Source organism: Schistocerca nitens, chromosome 6 (assembly GCF_023898315.1).
Source record: "Schistocerca nitens isolate TAMUIC-IGC-003100 chromosome 6, iqSchNite1.1, whole genome shotgun sequence".
Lineage (NCBI taxonomy): Eukaryota > Metazoa > Arthropoda > Insecta > Orthoptera > Acrididae > Schistocerca > Schistocerca nitens.
The window spans coordinates 449136886-449158385 of NC_064619.1; the positions used below are offsets into that span (position 1 = coordinate 449136886).

At 38.3% G+C, this 21500-nt stretch overlaps 1 protein-coding gene across 3 annotated transcripts in view; it reads left to right on the forward strand.

The window, feature by feature from the left end:
• Positions 1–21500, forward strand: part of LOC126262734 (voltage-dependent calcium channel subunit alpha-2/delta-3-like) — a 374776-nt gene that overhangs the window by 301200 nt on the left and 52076 nt on the right. For all 3 annotated transcript variants that reach the window (XM_049959539.1, XM_049959541.1, XM_049959538.1), the window contains 5 exons: positions 2343–2387; positions 5276–5366; positions 8428–8535; positions 9484–9596; positions 16862–17001. In XM_049959539.1, the coding sequence (XP_049815496.1) occupies positions 2343–2387; positions 5276–5366; positions 8428–8535; positions 9484–9596; positions 16862–17001 (497 nt within the window). The remainder of the gene's footprint in view (positions 1–2342; positions 2388–5275; positions 5367–8427; positions 8536–9483; positions 9597–16861; positions 17002–21500) is intronic.

Genomic DNA, 21500 nt, shown 5'->3' on the forward strand with positions numbered 1-21500 from the left:
GATCACTGTGCACCAAATTTTATTACTGTTTTTTATTTTCAGACCAGAGGGCAGCAGCAAATTTCCTGACAGGTCTTTTCACTATTTTAAGTGGCGTTCAAATGAATGTGGTGAGAGTTTTAAGATTTTATGATATGTCCAACATGATTCCTAAAATTTTATGCACATGTTCTTAATGTGTTAACGGGTTGAGTGGTTCACCCATGTTTTTTGTTGGTGGTTAACCAGTCACATTTCCCTGTGGCATTATTTTAGCTTCTCTGTGACTTTACTTATGTTTTTATCTCAGGTGTAGCACCTTTCACTCTTTCTCCATTGTCTCAAGGCATGTAAGATAGTGACTGTATGGGGTAACACAAGTGATGTGGGAGTGAGTATGTGTCATTTTGTAGGTTTATCCTCACTATGTGAAAATATTTTTAGCACTTTCATCCAAATTTGTTTCTTTTAGTATTTGTAAGGGTGCTGATAGCCTCACTGATGACTGCCTGAAAACTCCAAACACAGGAACAACAACAATAATAATAATAATAATAATAATAATAACAATAATAACAACAACAACTTGACTGACCACAAAGTTTTAAGCACAACAACATACACTGTGTAAATGACTCATCTGACACAGACTTTTTCTTTCATTTACGAAAAATGCGAATTAAAAATTCTGTTACTATCACTTACAGGTGTACTGTTTGTTTATATATTTTTTTTAATTGTGTGTAAGCTTTTGAATATTTCAACTATTAACATTTTAAATGATTGACTGTGATGTATGTAATGTTTTCCTAAAACTTGTGTTTAACAATTTTACATATTTTGAACGAATTTTTGCCTCCCTGGATTTGAAACTATTGAAATGTCTGATGAGATATATTTTTGAATGAAGTTTCAGTTTGTGCAGAATTTCATGTTCATAAGAAATGAGATATTGAACTTTTGTCTTCCCAATGTCATAGACTTACTTCAGATGGTATTAAAGATGATGAAACATAATTATAAATATACAGAAACATAATCATAATCAAAATCACTATGTATCACATTCTATACAGTAAGCATGTATTGCCTGCACTTGTATTAATTTAATTTATCTGCTGTCCCAGCTGATCAAAGGACAAATCATATTCGTATAATTCTGAGAATCAGGCATTGGGAGATTAGTGGGGGAGATCCACATTTTACATGTAGAGTCAAACATGTCACTGACAGCATATTCTGTCATTGGGTGGTCAACTTTGCTCTTGGCCACAGTTTTGCCATTCATTCAGGTGACAGGTAATTGGTGGCCATACCCATGCAAAAGGCTGTGCAAAAGTTACAGAATAATTGGTATATGTCAGGACTGTTTTTTTCTGTGGTACTCTCATCAGTAAGACAGAATATGCTTGGATTAGGATTGAAATAATTTGTGCTGGATGGTATGTAGGACAAATCTTGCACTTGGATGTTACACAGGAATATGGCCCACATGAAAATGCTTTGAGAGTAGGCATGGCTCAAGTATGGTTCAGGATATTTCATAGATTTGATGGGCAGTGGAATACCACTTTGGTAGAGGTTGAAGGATTGCAGGAAAGTTGTTCATTTAAGGGTGCAGTGGTAGTTGTCGGTCTGGTGGAGGATATGATTAAGTTTTTACACTCTGATATGATACTGAGTAATGAAAGAGATGTTACTTTGCAGCCAGTCAGTGAGGATGCTTGAAGAGTTCATGTCATAATTGGATATACCAGGTGAGATATGTTCGTGGACTAGGTTTATGTTTGGAGGATGTTTTTTGTTTGTGAAGGCCTTAGTAAGACATTCGGCATACTGGGCAAGGAATTTTTTGTCACTGCAGATGCACAAACATGAAATATTGTGGAGAGCTTTGTGATGTACTCCAGGATGAAGTGTGGTAATCAGGAACTGTATGTCACTTCCTCTCCAACAGCTGTCAGACAAATTCTGGTGGTGAAATTTTTGCTGTTATAAGAAACTTAACGAGCTACCTAGAGTCATTTGCCACTGAACAAGCATGCAATAATGATTATTGTACCAAACTGACACATCCTGTTTCTTCATTTCAAAGATTTTCTGTTTTGAGTGAGAATCTTTGCCTCAAACAGTGAATTTATGGCTTATGCATGTAGTGTCATGTAATATGCAAATCAGCACACAATTTCTTGAGCTTTTGTTGTTGCTGCACTTTTCCTTGTTTTGTGGAAACAAGCGTGTATCTAATTTTTAAGCACAGGTTCATGTATAGAGTTCTCCATTACTCAGTGAAAATAGTAATAAAGAAAACTGCATTGTCAAGATCAGCATTTCTGTTCTATAATGTTTCTTTTTATTTACAGCTGTGAACTGTGACAGACCAGAAATTACAGAAGATGAATATTACTGTAAGTTTCAAAGATACTTCTTACATTCTTTAGAAATGACATAAGAGGCAGCCCTATTCATAGAATAACATACAATTAAATGGCATAAAATAAATGTTAAGGTTTGAAATAAAATGTAGACTCTTCATCTTAAGTGTTTCTAAGAATTTTAAATGTAATATGCCACTTCATGCTTTCAGTTGCTGTATCACAGCAAAGATGAATCACATAGGTATCAATAGTACTCCCAGGTTCCATACAAAATTTATAAATGATCTAGTTTCACTGTTAGACAAGCTTTAGCAAAACCCTGTTGAACAAAGAGTGTTGTCAGTAAACAGAAGTCAGCATAGGTCAGACCTGCTGGTAATAGAGACAACAGAACTGGTTTCAAAACTGTATCATGTCTGAACCATGCATCATCCATCTTCACTTCTGTGTAAGTCTGCGCTCTATACACATACCAACAGAAAAACTGACTCCCTCAGTGCCCTTCAGAGTCTAGATGATCCCGATCCAGTTCACCCCATCGTTAGACGGATCCAGGACTGCCTCCATTTGCCATTTGTTCCTGGATGGGGGAGCCCAAGTGATGTTCATGTGGGTTCCTGATGATGTTGGTTTGCCTGGGAATGACGCTGCTGATGCTGCAGCCAAGGCCGCCGTCCATCTCGGTCGGCCTGCCTGTTACTCTGTTCCCTCGCAAGATATTTGTACTTTTCTCTGTCAGCGTATCATGTCATTTTGGCATGACCATTGGTGCTCCCTTCATGGGAACAAACACAGAGAAGTGAAACCTTTCTCAACAGCCTGGTTGACTTCCTCCCTGTCGTCTCGCCGTGAGGCAGTAATTTTAGCTTGGTTGCGAATAGGGCACTGCCGCTTTAGTCACCGCCACTTGTTGAGTGGCTACCCTGCACCCAGCTGTCCTTTCTGTAGCCAGCCATTAATGGTCAGACATTTCCTGATCCTCTGCCCCTATTTTAGCCACTTACGTCTCAGGGTCAGACTGCCGCCCACTTTGCCGGACATTTTAGCAGATGACGTGCGAACTGTGGCTCGCATTTTAAGTTTTTGAAAAAGAAGTAATATGGCAAGAGAGATTTGATTTCTATCTGGGGACTCCAGTTTCTTGTCGACATCTTTTAGGTACTCTTCCATAACATCTTGATGATTTAGATTTGTTTTTTCTTCCTTTTTGTATTGAACCTCGCAACGTTTTTTTCCCCTCGCGGTCCCAGCATTCTCTGGTTCTTTACTGGGCACTTATGACCTTAGATGTTTTGTGCCCTAAAACCCCACACAAAAAAATCCACATATACATCCTTTGTTTGTGATTCTGAAAACCAAGTTTAGATTGTGATTAAATACGCTTTCTGTAAAATTTTGTCAGATGGCTTCCTTTTTATTGCTTTTTCTCAACTCATATTCTCCTATTACTTTTCCTTACCTTTCTTTCCTTGCTACCAAAATCTAGTCACCCATTGCAATTAAATTTTTTGACTTAACTATCTGAATGATTTCCTTTGTGTATCACCACACTTTCTTTCAATTTCTCCATCTTTTGTGGAGCTAATTGGTGTAGAAACTTGTACTACTGCGGTAAGTGTTGGCTTTATGTTGACTATGATAATGCATTAATTATGTTATTCATAATAGCTTACTTGCATTTCTATTTTCTTATTCATTATTAAGTCTAATTCTGCATTACAGTATTTGATTTTTTGTTCATAACCTTGAACCGATGTGACCTGTCTTTCCTGCCACAGCTCTTCACTGATTGGCACTGTAACTAACTTCAGCCTTTCAAAATTCTCTAACCAACCTCTGCCTGATTAAAGAATTTCACATTTCACTCTCTGACTTGTAGGATACCAATTTTGTTTTTTCTGATGTTGACATCCTCCTGAGTAGTCAATGTCTGGATATCAGAATGGAGGCAATTTTACCTCGGGAATATTTTACCCAAGTGAAAGCCATCATCATTGAGCCATACAGTCCTGTTGCTTGCCCTCATGTGAAAGAATAATGGCCGAAGTTTCCCCTTGTTTTCAGCTCTTCTCAGTGCCAGCACAGTAAGGCTGTATTGGCTACTGTTAAAAGGCCGTACCAGTCAATCATCCAGACTGTTGCCTCTGCAAGTACTTAAAAGGCTGCTGCCCATCTTCAGGAACCATGGGTTAGTCTGGTATCTCCAAGAACTATCTTTTCAATGTGGTTGTGTGGTTGTACCTATGATATGACTCTCTCTATCACTGAGGCATGCAGCCCACCCCCTCTTGACAAGTTGCCAAATCTAAAAAGCCATTGTGTGCCACCCCTCATACAGACAGCTACTTGGTAGTAGCATCTGATGAGTAGTGCACAACCCACCGATTTAGTGGGACCCTACACTTCTCAACCCTGAGGTGAAAGTACAAGAAGCCATACCCTAGCTTGTCTCAGAACCTTTGAAGTCTCTGGTTCAGTCCTTCCACTTGGCTTACAACCAGGGGCCACAATCAGTTCTGGGGACACTGTTAAAAAGTGTGACCTTGTTGATTTCTTTCAACGTTCTCTGCCAGTCACTGGCTTTTCGTGCTCAATTTAGTAATTAAACCATAAAATATATCTCATGCCATACTTATTATAGTGACAGCTTCAGACATAAAAAATGCAAGAGATGGTTTTGTATTCAGCCTGTATTGATACTTTTCAGCCCATTTTAATTATGAACAAATGAATTTATTATTAATAAATGTAATGAAAGTAAACATAATTATTTGATCTCATGCCTACTCTGCAAGGCAGCTTCCCATGACAAATACTGTATCTATGCTGTAGTTTTGAAGGAAATAATCATTGATTGCTCCTGACAATATAAATACTGCATAGAGCTACATCTCATTTTGCAATGGTTTCAATTTCAGGCGAGAAAGAACTGATGCAAATGTTAGTGTTTGATGGAAGACTGACCCATGAATTCTTTGGTGACAGTTGGTCATTTGAGAACACTGAAAAGTAAGTATCACATTTCGATGAATCAGTTAACACTTCCCTGGAAGAAACAATTATAATATTAATTGAAAAAAATGTGAATATATATAATAAAAGCTGTTCACCAAGTGGCTGCAGAAGAAAAGACAAAGGAGAGGGAAGCACACGAGGTTCCAGAGCCAGTGACTCCTGCTCCTGGCAGAAGAGTTGAAGGGGAAGGAAGAGGGATGAAGAAAATCAGATTGATGAGGATTAAGAAATGGGAAGAATGATGGAAAAGTTGCCCAGAAACATGGACCAGGAGAGACTTACTGTACAGGTTGAGAAGGAAAGACGGATTGTCAGTGCCTACATCTGATGTGATTTGAAAACCTGGGAACTTTAAAGTCGAAATGTTATGGTAGGTAAAGTGGGTAAAATGGCAAATTAGCTTTTTGTTGCCTCCCCTACCCTCCCAAATCTTCACAACATCCTGATAAGACTGTTGCTACCATAGGACTTGGTCAATGCACCCTCCTACCACTGCCTACACCAGCCCTGTAACTGGCAAAACTTTACTGCAAAAGCAAGAGCCACCTATGAAATCACAAATGTCATGTATAAGCAGTTATAAAGACACTTTTCAGCTTTCTACATTGATATGACCACCACCAAGTCATCAGTTAGGATGAATGACCACAGACAGAGGATGCATACTGATAACATACAATATTCTTTTGCAAAGCACGATCCAGAACATGATAGTTTTAACCTCGGTGCCTGTTTTACCACATATGCCATCTGGATTCTTCCTTCTGACACCAGTTTCTCAGAACACTGCAGGTGGAACAGACGTTACAACCTGTACTTGGTTCTCACCACCCACCTGTCCTAGAGTTACATTAATTTCTGTGTTCCCATCATTTCTTTTCAGTAACTACTCCTTTCCGTCACTTACTTTTATTTTTCTATATATTTTATTTTATGATCTGTCTATATTTCTCTGCCCCATCACCTGTCTGCAAAACTTAGCTTTCTGCTCTTATTGACTCTTTCATGATGTTATTTCAGTAATATATGTGTTACTTGTTACCCTATCTTCCACCTTTAAGTTCTCAGGTTATCAAATCGTATCCAGTGCAGGCACCAACAATCAAGCCTTCCTTCCCATCCTGTCTAGTATGTCTCCCCTGACCCAGAGTTCCATGGATGTGAGGTAGCGCCATAATGGCAGTGCTATGCCTCTGGCAGCAAGGCTGGTGCCACACGGTACCTTGGTAGCTGCCGGAAGGTCAGATGTAAACAAGCTATCATGTTTGTAAGTGCAGATGGGTCTGATAAGACTGCTCTGGAAAGGGCTGGTGCTGCGAAAAGGTGCCACTGGAGGAACAAAAAAGGGTAGGCAAGTAGCATGAGTGTGTGTGTAGAGGAGTGGTATGGAGGATTCTGTAAAATGTGTAATGTGTGGATGAGCACTGTCTGTATGAGGAGGAGGATAGATGAAGTTCAAGGAAGATGCCTGAGAATGTATACTGTGTGTTGGAGCATCAAACAGGCATAATAGGCATTGAGTTGGTCCCATAAGTGTACATAGTATGGGGTAACAAGGCTTGCACCTCGGTTAAGGAACTGAAGAATGCGATAGGTATGAGTACCATAAAAAGTAAGGAGGAAAGTGACAGCGGGTGTCGAGAGTTCACACATGCAGTGAAAAAAAAATCAGCAACAGTTTGAATTATTGCACAGGTATGGAAGGCTACTGCGGGCATGCACAAAGCAGAGTAATGTCTGTTTTGATGCTAGTTACTATTACAAAATAATCCTTAGTCTAAGTATCCCATTTGCTATTGGAGTGGGGAAGAGAACACTGAATCTAAAATCCTTGGTGCTGCAGACTGCAACTAAACTTCACGAACTTTGAATGATCCTTGTTGCCATTGTAGTATGAACAAGGATGGTGCAGACACTGATTCTTATCACCATTGTAGTGGTGGACAAGGAGGGAGAAAACATTGATCCTGGTCACCATTGTTGTGTAGGACAAGGAAGGAGCAAACATTGATTTTGTTGCCATACTAGTGTTCATGGCCAAGAAGAAGAAGAAGAAGAAGAAGAAGAAGAAAACGTTATGATTGCTGGTCCCAGATAGCCAGTAATAATAGAACTTCTCTGATTATAATAAACAAATGCAATAACAGTTTTTTGGAATGCAGCTCTGCACTACTCAGAACATCAAGCGGAGCTTCAAACCTTAGTAAAATGAGTACTCAGCCCAGTGTGACAGTTAATCACTGAAGCACTGGAACATCCTAGCAGATAATCAATGATTTTGCACTGGAAAGTTCATATGTGGACAAAGTTCATGGTAATAATGTCCCATGAGGATGAGCCCAGAGGTAAGTAGATGATGGACTGCTGGGTACTGTCGGTGTAGAACATGGAGCATAGGTTGTGCCTGGCGAATAGATTCAGATTAATCGACCCCTAGGTACAGCCAGTGTAGAGCCCAGACTGTTGAGTGCGCTTGGTGAAAGAACACTTGATTGAGGATCCATTAGGCATTGCCAGCATAAAGCTGAAGTGCAAACTGACAGCAGAATGGTTGGACAGTGACCTAAATACTCATCTGGGGGAGGCACATGGTTTTTGGAAGTGAGGTAGTGCTGCGGGGGTGGCACTGTTTGTGGTGATGCTTATGCCTCTGGTAGTGAGGCTGGCACCACATGATACTGTGACAACAGCTGGACATTCAGTTGTCAACAACCTAGCATATATGGGTGTTGCTGTGTATTGGTTTGATCTTAGCTGCAAAGGAAGTTTTGTTAGTGTACTGGAGCTGCAGCAACCCATTGTACACTACTGTCCTGTTGGTGGTTGTGTTGTCATGGAATACAGCAGTTTCCACAACATTTACATGTTTTCTCCTGCTGCCACTATGTGAGTAGATTTTTTTATCTATCCATATTATATTTTCAAATTTTGATTGTGTTCGTTGATGTGAAATATTTTACATTTGTTTATTTGGAAGCATTAATATATGTAATTAAAAACTGAAAAACAGTTTTCAAAATTTGAAAAGAGTAAAATAAATACTTACTTTATGCAGGTATTTAATAAAACTTTACAACACTAGCCTTAAATTTATGGCAACACAGAGTGGACTAACAAGATGGCAGTATATAATGGATACAGAAGAAGGCAAGGATGAAATCTCGTGAGTATTTTTTCTTTTTTTTCTTTTTCCCTCTTCTTTTACAGACACACACATTTTTAATTTTGGAGCCTACACTAAAAATAATTTATTGGCTTATTTTATATATGTACATTACCTGCATAACATTGTCAAACTGATTACTATAGCTAATAACAGAGCTTTGAGTAATATGCATTTCATAGTAGTTATAACAACAACAGCCATTTTTTGCTGGGCACATAATAAATAATGTGTTTAATCCACATATGGATATCTATATTATGATAGTGTCAGAATACATTTCTTGTGATAGTGTTTGTGTACCAGGTTAGAATGCAGAGATTAAAACCTTGCTATTTGAATCATTTTAATGAATCACTAACATTTGTGAAAACTGTGGTCATCATGTAGAGTACCTTCTATCCTTCCCTGAAATTAGGAACATCTGTCACGAAATCTTTCCAAGGGATATTCTGTGACCCACCCAATTGATGTAATATAATGGTCCACCCTTATGCCACACATATTCCCAACATCTCAGCAATACTAAGAATCCTCATATCACAGTTCTCATATCAGCAATACTAGGAATGTCTCTTCCTGAAGGTATGCACTGGTCTGCCTTTCTGTCTCCTTGTATTTTTACATTTTTCCTTAAGTGAATTTTCCTTCTTATACATTCATCTTGGTATATTGCCTTTGCTGGAAGCATGGCACAGTTTTCATATGGACCTAAGCACCAACAGCTGCACATCTTATGAGTGACCACCACCAGACTGTGGCTGAGGGCTAACATGAGCATTTATTTGTGTGCAACATGCAGACACCCCTGCCCTCCTTTAAATGAGCTTTCTCTGCTCCCACATTCCTGTTATCTTCAGAATATGACACATGTTTATAATTATATAAAAGTTAATGTGCAAGTCTGATGCATTTTCCAATGTACACTGTTTCTTTTAAACATTTCAGAGAGTTTGGTGACCTTTTCCCTCATTCTGTGGACGAGGCATGGTACAAAGCTGCAGTCATTGAGCATAAACACGATCCAGAGTCAGTTGTCATTTCTGCTCCTTTTGATGCAGGTAATGTATACTTAAGATTTATAGCTCATATTGACCATAATTAGGAAACTATGTTGGTAGCAAAACAATGAAGTGTTATTGGATCACTATTTTAAATGCATGGAAAAAAGTTGAGAAGTTTTACAATGGTTCCGTAGATGTTAGTAAGCTTGTAGGCATAAAGCAAGATGAATGTAACATTCACTGTGAATCGGAATATTTTGACAGAAACCAAAATTCACCACAACAATAGTAGGCTATTAGGTTTAAGAGCCAACAGTATGTTTTCTGTTTTGATTATCTCCCGAGACAAACATTGTATAAGGTCTGTTGTCTGTTCAAAAAATTGCAGTGCTTTATTCACAAAATTTTTCTACACTTACCTTCTACTTATTGTGCATGGTCTCCTTCAAAATACTCTTCTCCACAACTGATGCACTGCACCCAATGCCATTTCCACTTCTGGAAGCAGCCTTGGTATGCCTCTTTCTGGATTGCACAAAGCGCCGTCTGCGAATTTTCTTTTATCTCGTCTATCGTTGCAAATCTTAGTCCTTTCAACAGGGTTTTCAACTTTGAAAATAAGAAAAAGTCAACAAGGTCCAGGTCTGGAGTCTAGGGCAGTACAGTGATTTTGTTTTTTGTGCAATAGTCATGCAAGAACAGGGATGAATGTACAGATGAATTATTGTGATGCAAGAGCTGTGAATTGTCTCGCCACATTTCAGGCCATTTCCTTCTCACATTTTCTTGCAGGCATCACAACACATCTCAGTAGTACCATTGATTAACAGTTTGTCCCTGTGGCATAATTGCATGATGAACTTTTCCTTGGAAAAAAAAAAAAAGCTATCAGCATGACTGTGACATTTGACCTGACCTGACAAGCTTTTTTTGGTCTTGGAGAACCTTTCCCGACCCATTGTGAAGATTGAACCTTGGTGTCAGCATCATAACCATAGACCCATGTCTCTTCACCAGTTCTCTTAAGGAACATCTTGTCCTCATTTGCTTGATCCAAATGCTCTGCACGTATTGTGAGACGAAGGTCTTCCTGGTCTTGACTTTGGAGCTACGGGACGAACTTGCCAGCAACATGATGCATTCCAAGTTGCTGTGTCAGGATTTCATGGCATGATCCAACTGAAATGAAACATTCTTCTGCAATCTCACACACAGTCAATCTTCAATTGGCATGCACAATTTTGTTGACATTCCTGACATGAGCTTTGTCGGTATATGTCGAAGGGCATCCTGAACGAGGATCATCTTTAACTTCCGTCTGGACATTTTTAAACAACATTTGTAAAACCACATGTGGCTTAAGCACTCATCACCGTAGGCTTCCTGAATCATATGGTGTGTCTCTGTAAAGGTTTTCTTGAGTTTCGAGCAAAATTTAATGCAGGCATATTGCTCCTCTAACTCTGCCACCTTGAAATTCACAAACTGTGCAACACAACATTCTACTCAATACAGCACTGAGCAATGACTAACAGACATACAGCAGCGCAACTTCTGACAGTTACACAATAAACACAGGCATGTACAGGGATGACAACTGCATTTTGTTCCATTGGTGCAAAATTATGAATGTTCCAGAAGTTTTCAAACAGATCTCGTATGTTTCAGCTCTTCTAAGAGTATACAAGTCAGCTTATTCTAACATGAAAATATAAGTGGTATACCTTCGTTTTTAAGGACAAGTGGCAATAACTTTCAAATACGTAGTGATAAGCTGTTGGTAATGATAATGTAAAATTCAGTCTCTCTGATGATAAAGTTCAGGTATTACTACACATTGCTGAGCAACATGTAACAGTCATGGTCACCAAAAGCAGAGTATTGTAGTTGATTAATTATTTCAGTCACAACTGTGATTTAATATAGGCAATTACAGGTTTCAGTTATCATTGGCAATCTTCAGAACAAAAATGACAAATACATAGAAATATTAAATCACAACTGTGACTGAAGTAAATAATGAGGTATAACTTTCCAACAGTTGTATCTCAGTACAGACAATATGTCTGCCCTCGTAGATGATCTTCATGCTCTGCTGAGGCCTTCCAGCATCCAGCAGCCAAAATTGCCTACTTCAGATATTGCATTTGCTAGCCTACAACATTTCAAAGTACATCTCTGCCTAGTTTGCTCCCAACTTAAACTACTGATGGCATTGGCAAGTAGGTTGTTCCTAATGTTGTCAACAGTGCAGTAGAATGTAAAAATGTAAAAACAGACATACTGACAAAAAGTTTTGGTGACCATTGAATGTTGAAGTACATTGTTTTCACATTCTGAAAAACACCCATAAACACTTTTTCTCAAGAATACATATTGTTGATTGTTTGGGAGGAGGTAAGTAGACCATCGTTTCATGTCTGCCTAGCTTTCAATTACTCCAAGATGATGATACTAAATTTTTGATAACAGTGCCTAGATTTTTGTCTTAAAAACTAGTCAGTTAGTCTAACATTTCTGGCTATCTTTCTGAGCCCCCCCCCACCTCACTGCGCTACTAGCTTTTCTGAATTGCAATAATGGGAATTATCCTTACAAAATGTTCTCCACACCCAACAGTTTCTGCCTCCCTCTGCCCTATCACCTTCTCCCTTCTCACATCCCCTCACTCTCACTGTGTGCCCCCATCTGCCAATGTGCCCATCTGTGATTTCCCTTACCTGCTTCTCTCGTTTTTCACTCGCTGTGTTTTTCCCAACACCCTACCTCCCGACACAGCACCTGGCAGCTTTGTCAGGCCACAATTTAGTCTCTGCATGCCACGCCAGACAGTGATCTTCTCTCCCCCCGCCTCCACCCCCAATCCATACTCAACTTCCCCTTCCCCCTCCCCTCCCGACTCTTCCATATTGCTATTCACAGGACATTCACATTCCTGTCAGAGCTGCCAGTGTTAGCGGTCATGTGTGAATGAGTTGTGGTTACTTGTGTGAATGTGTGTGTGTTTTCTTTGCTGAAGAAGGCTTTGGCCAAAGCTATAATGTGTAATAGTCTTTTCATTGTGCCTGTATTCAACTCATCAGGTCATCTTTGTGGTTTAGTAGCAATTTACTCTCTTCCTAATATTATTGATATTCCAACCTGGAGTTTCCATTGTTTGATTTTTCCATGCATTACTCTCTTCTTTGATGCACTTATATGTAGGTGCTGTACATTTTCTAATGTCATCTACCTATTTTCCATTAAGTCAACTTTCTCAGTCTTTTCTTATCACTAGAAATGCAGCAAACGATACATCTCCTATCCATGCATCTGGCAGCATATCCCACCAATATCCGTTTCATTCCATTACAGTCATGATTATGTTTTTATTCCAGTCTGTTTCCAAATCCATAATTCTTTTTCCTGTTCTACCAGTAATTTCCAACATGTATCTCTCAATTACTCACTGAGTAACACTGAGATTTTCAATGTTTTTTGCAATGAATGTCTGTATTTCACCGCCATATGTCAAATCTGGTAACATACACAGATTGTAAGCATCCTGTTACAAACATATCAAAAGCTTGATTTTTAAAAGTTCATATGTAGCCTTGAGTGCATTAGGTAAACATAATACTTCCATTGCTTGATGACTGTCCTTTCATATCAGAATTGCCCACTATCCCATTAACTTTTATGGGAGCTGTAGCATCAGCATGTATACTCAGTACACTAACATTAGTTTAATTAATACCTTGTTTCTCAAGGGCTGTTTGGTCATATTTAGTTGAAATTGAGTCGAAAGCTTTCTCAAAACTTAAGAATCCCAAAGACAGCATATTCATATGATTCACATCTTCCATGTGGTTATAATTCTGTTAAGTCTACATTCAAAGCATTTTGTCCTTTCTCTTACTAAAAACTGTTTTTCCTCTGTATTGAGTGAAAATGTTGGTGAATATCTTGTACATTACAGAGAGTAGGCTGAAACATCTAAAATTGTCTAGGTCTTGCCTGTTTCCTTTCTTGTGAAGTAAGTTAATTATAGAGTTGCTGCAGTTTTGGGAAATTGTTTACATCAGCAGACATTGTGTGAATAATTTTGCAAGTTTTATTTGTATTATTTTACCTCCACCTTTATCAGTTTATATTGTAACATCATTTCCCAGTGCCTTTTCCCTTTCTTTGTGTCTCGTAGGGCATTATAAACATCTGACATAACTTTTGGAATGTCATTTATTTTGCCCTTTAACTTTAAAAACATTTAATAATTTTTTGAATGTCTTCTCTCTGGTAGTTACTTTCTCATCTGCCACCTTAACAGGTGAAATGTGATGTCTACCAATTTGACGAAATGTTTTATTTTAATTTGACATTCTATCATGCATCTATCACCTTTCATTTGAAACACTCACCTTTCTAAGAGCTTTGCCTTATGCTAATTGACTTCTTTCCCCATTTCTTTTGCTTTATTTATGCATTACACATCTTCATTCTACCACTCTATAATCATTAGTCCTTATATCATTGACTATATAACCTTTATTTTTTAAGATATTGAACTTCCTGCTTAATCTGTTATGCCTCCCTGTCATTAAATAAATTCTCATTATCCACAGTTTCAATTTTTTGTCATATGTTTTTATCTGTAATGTGTCTATTTCTGCTCTTCATTGTGTCTTTCATTACTTGCAGTTTGAAAGTGGTTTCGGGCCATTGCACCCAGCACAATTTCTTTATTATTTGATAAAATATAGTCAGCTTCTTCCCAAGCCCCTTTCTTATTCATTTTATGGAACAACATATTAAGGCTACAGTGGCATATAACCCTTATCATTCCTGTTATCATCAGCTACATTTTCTGCTGAAGAATTGCTGTTTATTTTTTATCCTATTTTAACTTTAATAAATAATCTAGTTGAGGGATTTGATATCATTCATCAGCTTCTGTAACTCTTTGTAGAAATTTTCTAGCTCCTTATAAGGATGCCAGAATGTTGTGCATATATCTGAATGATTTCCACAAAAAATCTTTCGTTGTTTTCTTTTTTTTAAGCTAGTTTTTCATTCCTTTGATATTCATAATGCTGTTTTTAATTTTCTTCTTCTCAGTAATGATTACATCAGAATTTGCTCACAGATAGTGTTCCCCTGTAGCAAAACATACATCCTGATTATTATTCTGTGTGATCTTCATGTTTTTGCCACACTTCTGATAACATTATTCTATACCATTTGATTTTATGCAACATCTCTTCCACCTCCTCTAGCCTACCTTTGGATTCTTTAGCTCTACAATTTACTGTTTTTAAATAAAAATTTGTAGATAGGATTAGGATTTTAAGAGCACCATGTTTGTTCAGGAGAACTTACTGTAATGAGGTGTGGGTGCAGGAGAGGCTGGTTATACTGCATGGTTACACGTCTTTGTTTCCTTAGTCTAATACTACCCGTATTCTTTCATGGCACACCAGCCTGATTGGACCCAAGATGTACGGTGAAACACATGAACTAAGGTAATCTTGGCAGAACAAAGCTCCTGGCAGTCTATACTTCTGACTGAGTTCTCCTAAAGTTCAGAGTCTGACTCAACACTATGAGCTTATGTGCTGATTAGATGCCCAAATGGACCTCATGTCATGCTGTCATTTAGCTGTCAGTCTTTCTCCACCTAATCTACAATAATTTAGTGGTGAAGGTAGCAACTGTTGACTCACCACGCTGTTTGCTCTGCATGCTGGTGAGGAGTCCATCCTTACTATCTAGATTTGTTCCAAACAGAGCGATGTGTCAAAATGGATACTTTACAGGTATTAAAAGAGCTAGGTGGTGTGAAAACCTGATGGGATCTCACTTGTGGTGTCTAAACTCCTGTAATGAACTGGAGACATAATCAACTTTCAAGGTACTGGTTTTTATCCATCGCGTACACACATTCATATCTACAACTGTACAAAAAGCCACATCAGTCAGCTCTAAATGAGTTGTTGCTTTTCATCTTTGTTGATTGTTTCTGTAACAATATTAAAGAAGGAAAGTTGCCACTCACCATATAGCGGAGATGCTGAGTCACGATAGGCAAAACAAAAAGATTCACACAGTTGTAGCTTTCAGCCATTAATGCCTTTGTCAACAATAGGTACACATACACACATACACACACGCACACACAACTCAAGCAAACATCTGCAGTCTGCAGTCTCAGACAACCGAAACCACATTGCGAGCAGCAGCACCAGTGCATGATGGGAGTGGTGACTGGGTGACTAACCTTTGTTAATGATTAACAAAGATTAGTCACTGTCCTTACCCATCCAGCTCCCTCCCTGTTCCCATTCCAGCACTACACAGCTGTCATTTCACCACCACACCCAGTCTTTTTATTTCTTTTGGCTTTCTCCTTTCTGCTACTCCTCCCCCCTCTCCCCCCCCTCCCCACCTCTCCCCTGCCCTCTGTCTAAACTGCAGCACTTCACTGTCTGCCACCCCCACCATACTATCCCTCCCCCACCCAGTCGCCACTCCCATCATGCACTGGTGCTGCTGCTCGCAGTGTGTTTTCGGTTGTCTGAGACTGCAGTCGTGTGAGCAAGCTGCGTTTGCATGAGTGTGTGTGTGCATGTGTGTATGTGTCTATTGTTGACAAAGGCATTAATGGCTGAAAGCTATAATTGTGTGAATCTTTTTGTTGTGCCTATTATGACTCAGCATCTCTGCTATATGGTGAGCGGCAACTTTCCTTCTCTAATATTGTTACATTCCATCCTGGACTTTCTATTGTTTGATTATTTCTGTACTGGATTTAATGAAAATTGCTTAAAATTGATTTGAACCTTTCAACTTCAAAATTTTGATGTTATAAATTGAAACTACTTAAGTACAAAGATATAGTACACTATCATTTGATGCAGAAAATTGAGAAAGACATTACATGATTTGCATTATATTTTGTAGTCTTAATAAATCCTCACAGACTTTGTAGTGAACAATACAGAAAATATTAGTTACAATATTTGAATAGTTGGCAAAATAGATGGCAAAATCAGTAGCACTAAAAACATGCTTTTCACTTTTTACTGGTGATTGATCAATGTTATGGAAACAAAATGAGTTACACACATTTTAAAGCAGTTCTTTTAAATTCTATCAGAAAACTTAAGAATTTCTGTCTGCACTGTTAACATTTATTAGCCATTTCAGCTAAGACTATTAAGAATTTTAGACGGAAAACACTAAGATATCTCATATGACCCATATTTGTAATGAATATACACATTTCATTTCAGAAGGAAGACATATCACATTCCTCAATTTCAGCAACCTTATCAATTTCTTTGCAGGTAGAAAGGATGATGTTCCCATAACTATGAGTTATGCCATATTTCCACGAGATGCTGGTAAGGAGGCACCAGCATCTGTAGTAGGACTTCAGATACAGCACAGGGCTCTTTATGATCGATTCATGTCCATCACAGAAGAGGTACCATTACTGATTTATGTTGTGCTGGAAGTGTTTTATAGTTAATAAACCGTGTGTAACTGCATGTAAAGTACTAAGTTCCCAGGATCAACATACGTTAATATCTAAGGCTATAATTGATTTTGTATCCACTGAGATACATACAGGTACTGTTCATCACAAATGCTGAATGAGACTCTGACAAAGCCAAGCTCTGATTCAAGTCCATAATCAACAGAATTTGAGTCTCACAAAGTGGTGCTCAGCTTTGAGTCTTCAACTGCCAAAAGCTGATGAATTAGCCAGAGAATGTAAAGGTTATGTACAGAGTTTGTATCTTCCTGGAGACGGTGATGAGTGGCTTTGCAGGAGAAGATGTGAGCCAACCATTCCTTAGACACATCAAAGCCTGTCAACAGCAGATTAGGAACCATTAAAAGAGAAATCCAATACCAAATCAAAGTACATAATGAGATCATCATCACTGGACTTCTGTGGCATATTCCTCGTATAGTGGTGTGATCTACTCTGGCATACATTGTTGTGGGCTTTATAGGTCACTTGGTGGCAGAGAGTTTGCTCAGTGCATTTGGTATCAGCAGTGGCATCTAGCACTGCGCCTGGCCTCTGTTCAGCTCTGTCTTCCACCAGTATGCCCAAACGTAGTCATATTGATATTCTCACCCAGTGCTAGATCAAACATATTAATGACTTCAACTCTGTCAGATGGACATACAACAACTTGACACTGTTTTTTTGTGTATTCAACCATTCCCACCTTTCTTTTAATTAGTTGTACACTAGTGTGTTGCCATACTGTGACTCTCAAGATGCAGCCACTCAGTTTTCATAATTTTAAAGTGATATTTATTTATATACTTCACTTGTGAACTCCAGCTGACAATTTTATCAGAGGGTATTACCATTCCATTCATCAAAGCAAGTGTTGATTTTGTATTGTGAATCAAAACAAGATAACCTGTGAGCTGAAGGTATACTGTTGGAGTACATCTCAGAAGTAGACCTTCCACTGAAATCACATTCAAGGGGACACATGATCACCAAAATTATCTGGTTGTCCACTAGATCTGTTCTACACACATATATTATGAATAGATCTTGTCTCTCAGGAAATATTAATATTAGAGCTGCAAGAACTGTGGTATGGGACTATTTTTGTGGCACACAGAAGAAAGTTTATTGAACACACTATTGTAATGAGAAAGCTTTACTGTAGTTTCTACAGTGTAATTGGCAAACAATTACTAAATTTAAGTGTGTCCATAAAATCTAGTCATTGTGTTGGTGTTTCTGCACTACAACATTGACAAATATTAGTTCAGTTTTGTTTGGAATGCGAACAATGTTAAATACAGGTAAATACTTAAAATCCATAACAAAGGCCTTTGTATCTGAAGTACACTCTATGCCAATCATCAAGTGACATGACACATGATTTGCTTGTCCAATGAATCACCTCATTACATATAAAAAACACACCTTCTGCACATGACTGTGGCATCATTTGTGCTGGGAGATGCCTCATAATGCTGACTTATTAGTGCACTAATTAGATCTTTGTATCAGTTTCAGCACATGCACCATCTTTTCATTTTGACAATACATGTGTATTCTTTGCTGTTAAGTCTTTCTCAATGGAGTCCTTGGATAAAAAGTCTTCAGTTAATTCAGAAAAAAACCCAGTCTTTCAATGATTGCCTCTATCATCAATGTCAACAGCTAAGTCTGATTGTTATGAACCTGGCAAGGTTCCCACTTTTATGTCCATGGGGAGGTATATAACTGCCTAGATTTTGCCACAGAGAAGGCACATATTGCAGTGGTGTCCTCTACATCCATATATTATGTTTTTGCTTGCTGTCCAACTTCTCTTGTAGTGCCACCACTTAAATCAGGTGGTAGACTATTAGAAGTCAGCCTCTGTTCTCTTTCCTTTTCTGTTCCAAGTTCATAGTGTTCATATTAAATTTATTATCATGTAGTTTAATTTCCACAGCCTCCCTATTCAGAGTTCCAGGACTTAAATGTGTGGGCCAGAATTGTCATATGTTCAAATGTAATCTTGGCTTTATTGAACAGTATTCTCTAAATACTGTATTTAAGGCTGTGATGGTGTTCAACACAGTGGTTGGCAAATTGTCCATATAGACTTCCTCATGTAACTGCTGCTGAACCTGCAAGGAGTATTACAAATCCCTGGTACTCTCATTCTGAAATCGTCCACAACACCTTGCAACAGATATTTAATGTCAGTGAGGTGCTGCAGAAGTACATTGACCATATTCTCAAGCTACAGCCAAACCTAAGAGTTACAGTGGAAGTAGAGGAGGATGAGGTTTTGCCTCTCTTAGGTGTGTTAATCAAATGGGAAGCAGATGGATGACATAGCCATCCTGTGTATTTAAAATTGATGCATCTAGACCTATATTTCAAGAGACTAGATTTTATCACAAAGCTCAGAAGAGAGCTATGCTGAACATGCTAATACACAGAGCCAGGATTATTTTGGACAAGGACCATCTCAGCTCCCGACTGAATCATCTGACAATGGATTTTTAGGAGTATTTCATCTGTGTTACTGGGTCAATGACTAGTAAGATAGGTAGATTCTTGAACACGCAAAGATTCAGACCAGTCTTCTGGCAACCCCGAAAAATTAAAGAAATACTGTGACCTGTTATGGTAGTCTCAGCCTGACAATACCAGAAGTTTATAATACTACTTGTGAGTGTGGCAGTGATTACATGGGGCAGTCAATATGGACTATTGCCAAGCACTGTGTTGAATATCGAAATCACCTTAAGTACAGGAAATCTGAAAATCAGTGGTGGCTGAGCACAGTCTGTTTAACAAATGCACAATAGTATTTGAACATATGAGAATTCTGGTCCATGCATTGAGCTATTGGTACTTTATGATTTGGAAAGCACTGCAAATTAGACTGTGTAATAATAATTTTAACACACACACACACACACACACACACACACACACACACACACACACACACACACACACACACACACACAACACCAGCTCTGCACTTTGCAATGCATCGATGCATGCACTTGATAAAGAAAGAGAAAAGAGGCAGACTTCCCATAGTTCACTGCCTGATGTAAGTGGTGATGCTCCAAGTGACACTGGAAAGTGAGCACAAACATAATCTCGCAGTTGTAGAGGGTTCCACCACAGCATGTGCCATCTCTGAAACGTAATCTAGAAAATCAAAATCTGCCCTCTGGGCATAGAAATAAGAGCCTTGTCAGGTTAACAACAGTCGGACTTTGTCACGGACAACAATAATGGCAGTTAACATCAAAAGCTTGGGATTTTATCTGAGTTTGATGCAGCAAGTTAAGTGGGAACTTTTTATCTTGTGTACTTTAAAATTACTCTTTTCAGTGCAGGTCAGTCATAATTTGTCCTTTTCCCATGTTACCATGGCACACTTTTCAACAGGTTGACATTCAGTTAGTCCAAAATTTTTACACAGATTTAACTCTAAGCTCCTTGATGTGCACTGGAGTCTAGAGGTACACCAATAATTAACATTCAAATTTACTCAATTTTAGATGTCACTTACATAAAGTATCTTACACTAACACTTCTTAATGTTCAAACATCATTCAAAGTAAATGAAACAACCATATCTTCTCGTTTGTAACTATAAATCTTACTGCTGTTTTGAAGGGCTGTAATAATATTTTCATATTATTTGGACATCAGCTGTACATACTTATAATTTCTTAAGCAACCATGAATTATGAAGAAACAAATAAGATGAAATTTCACTGTGATTCATTTGCATTTACACTTTTAGCCCTGTCCAGCCAAACTTATGTCTCCTCTTATACCGTTTCCAGCTCAGTGACTTAATCATCTACAATTTAGCTTTTAATACAAGTGAGTGGGGTCATCAGTTCCACTCATGTCATAATCTTAACTTCAAAACTGATTTATGCAACATTTATTTATTCAGCAGATGCTTAATCTAGATCTTATCATTCTGATCAAAACACAAGCTGTAAGAACTTAATGTTAGTGTGAGAAACATCAATGTTACAAGCTGTTCTTTTTCATCACATAGTGTGTTCCTTTAATCGGCCACCAGTCCCTCTTTCTTTAGTGAGCTGAACAATGTATTACATAAATTAGAAAATGAGTATTTAAATCTACATCTACATCCATACAATGCAAACCACTATTAAGTACATGGGAGAGAGTATTTCTCATAGTACCACTAATAGGTTTTTTCCTGTTCTGTTAATGCATAAAGTGTGGGAAGAATGTTTCAATGCCTCTGTACCTACTGCAGTTAGTCTAGTCTTGTTTTTGCAGTCCCTACAGCAATGATACCTTGGGAGCTGTAGTATACTTCTAAGATCCTCACCTAACTGTGTTTTTGGAACACTGTAAGTAGGATTTCTCTGGACTGTCAGTGCGTATCTTGAAGCGTCTGCCAATTCACATTTTTCAGCATTTCTGTGGTGCTCTCC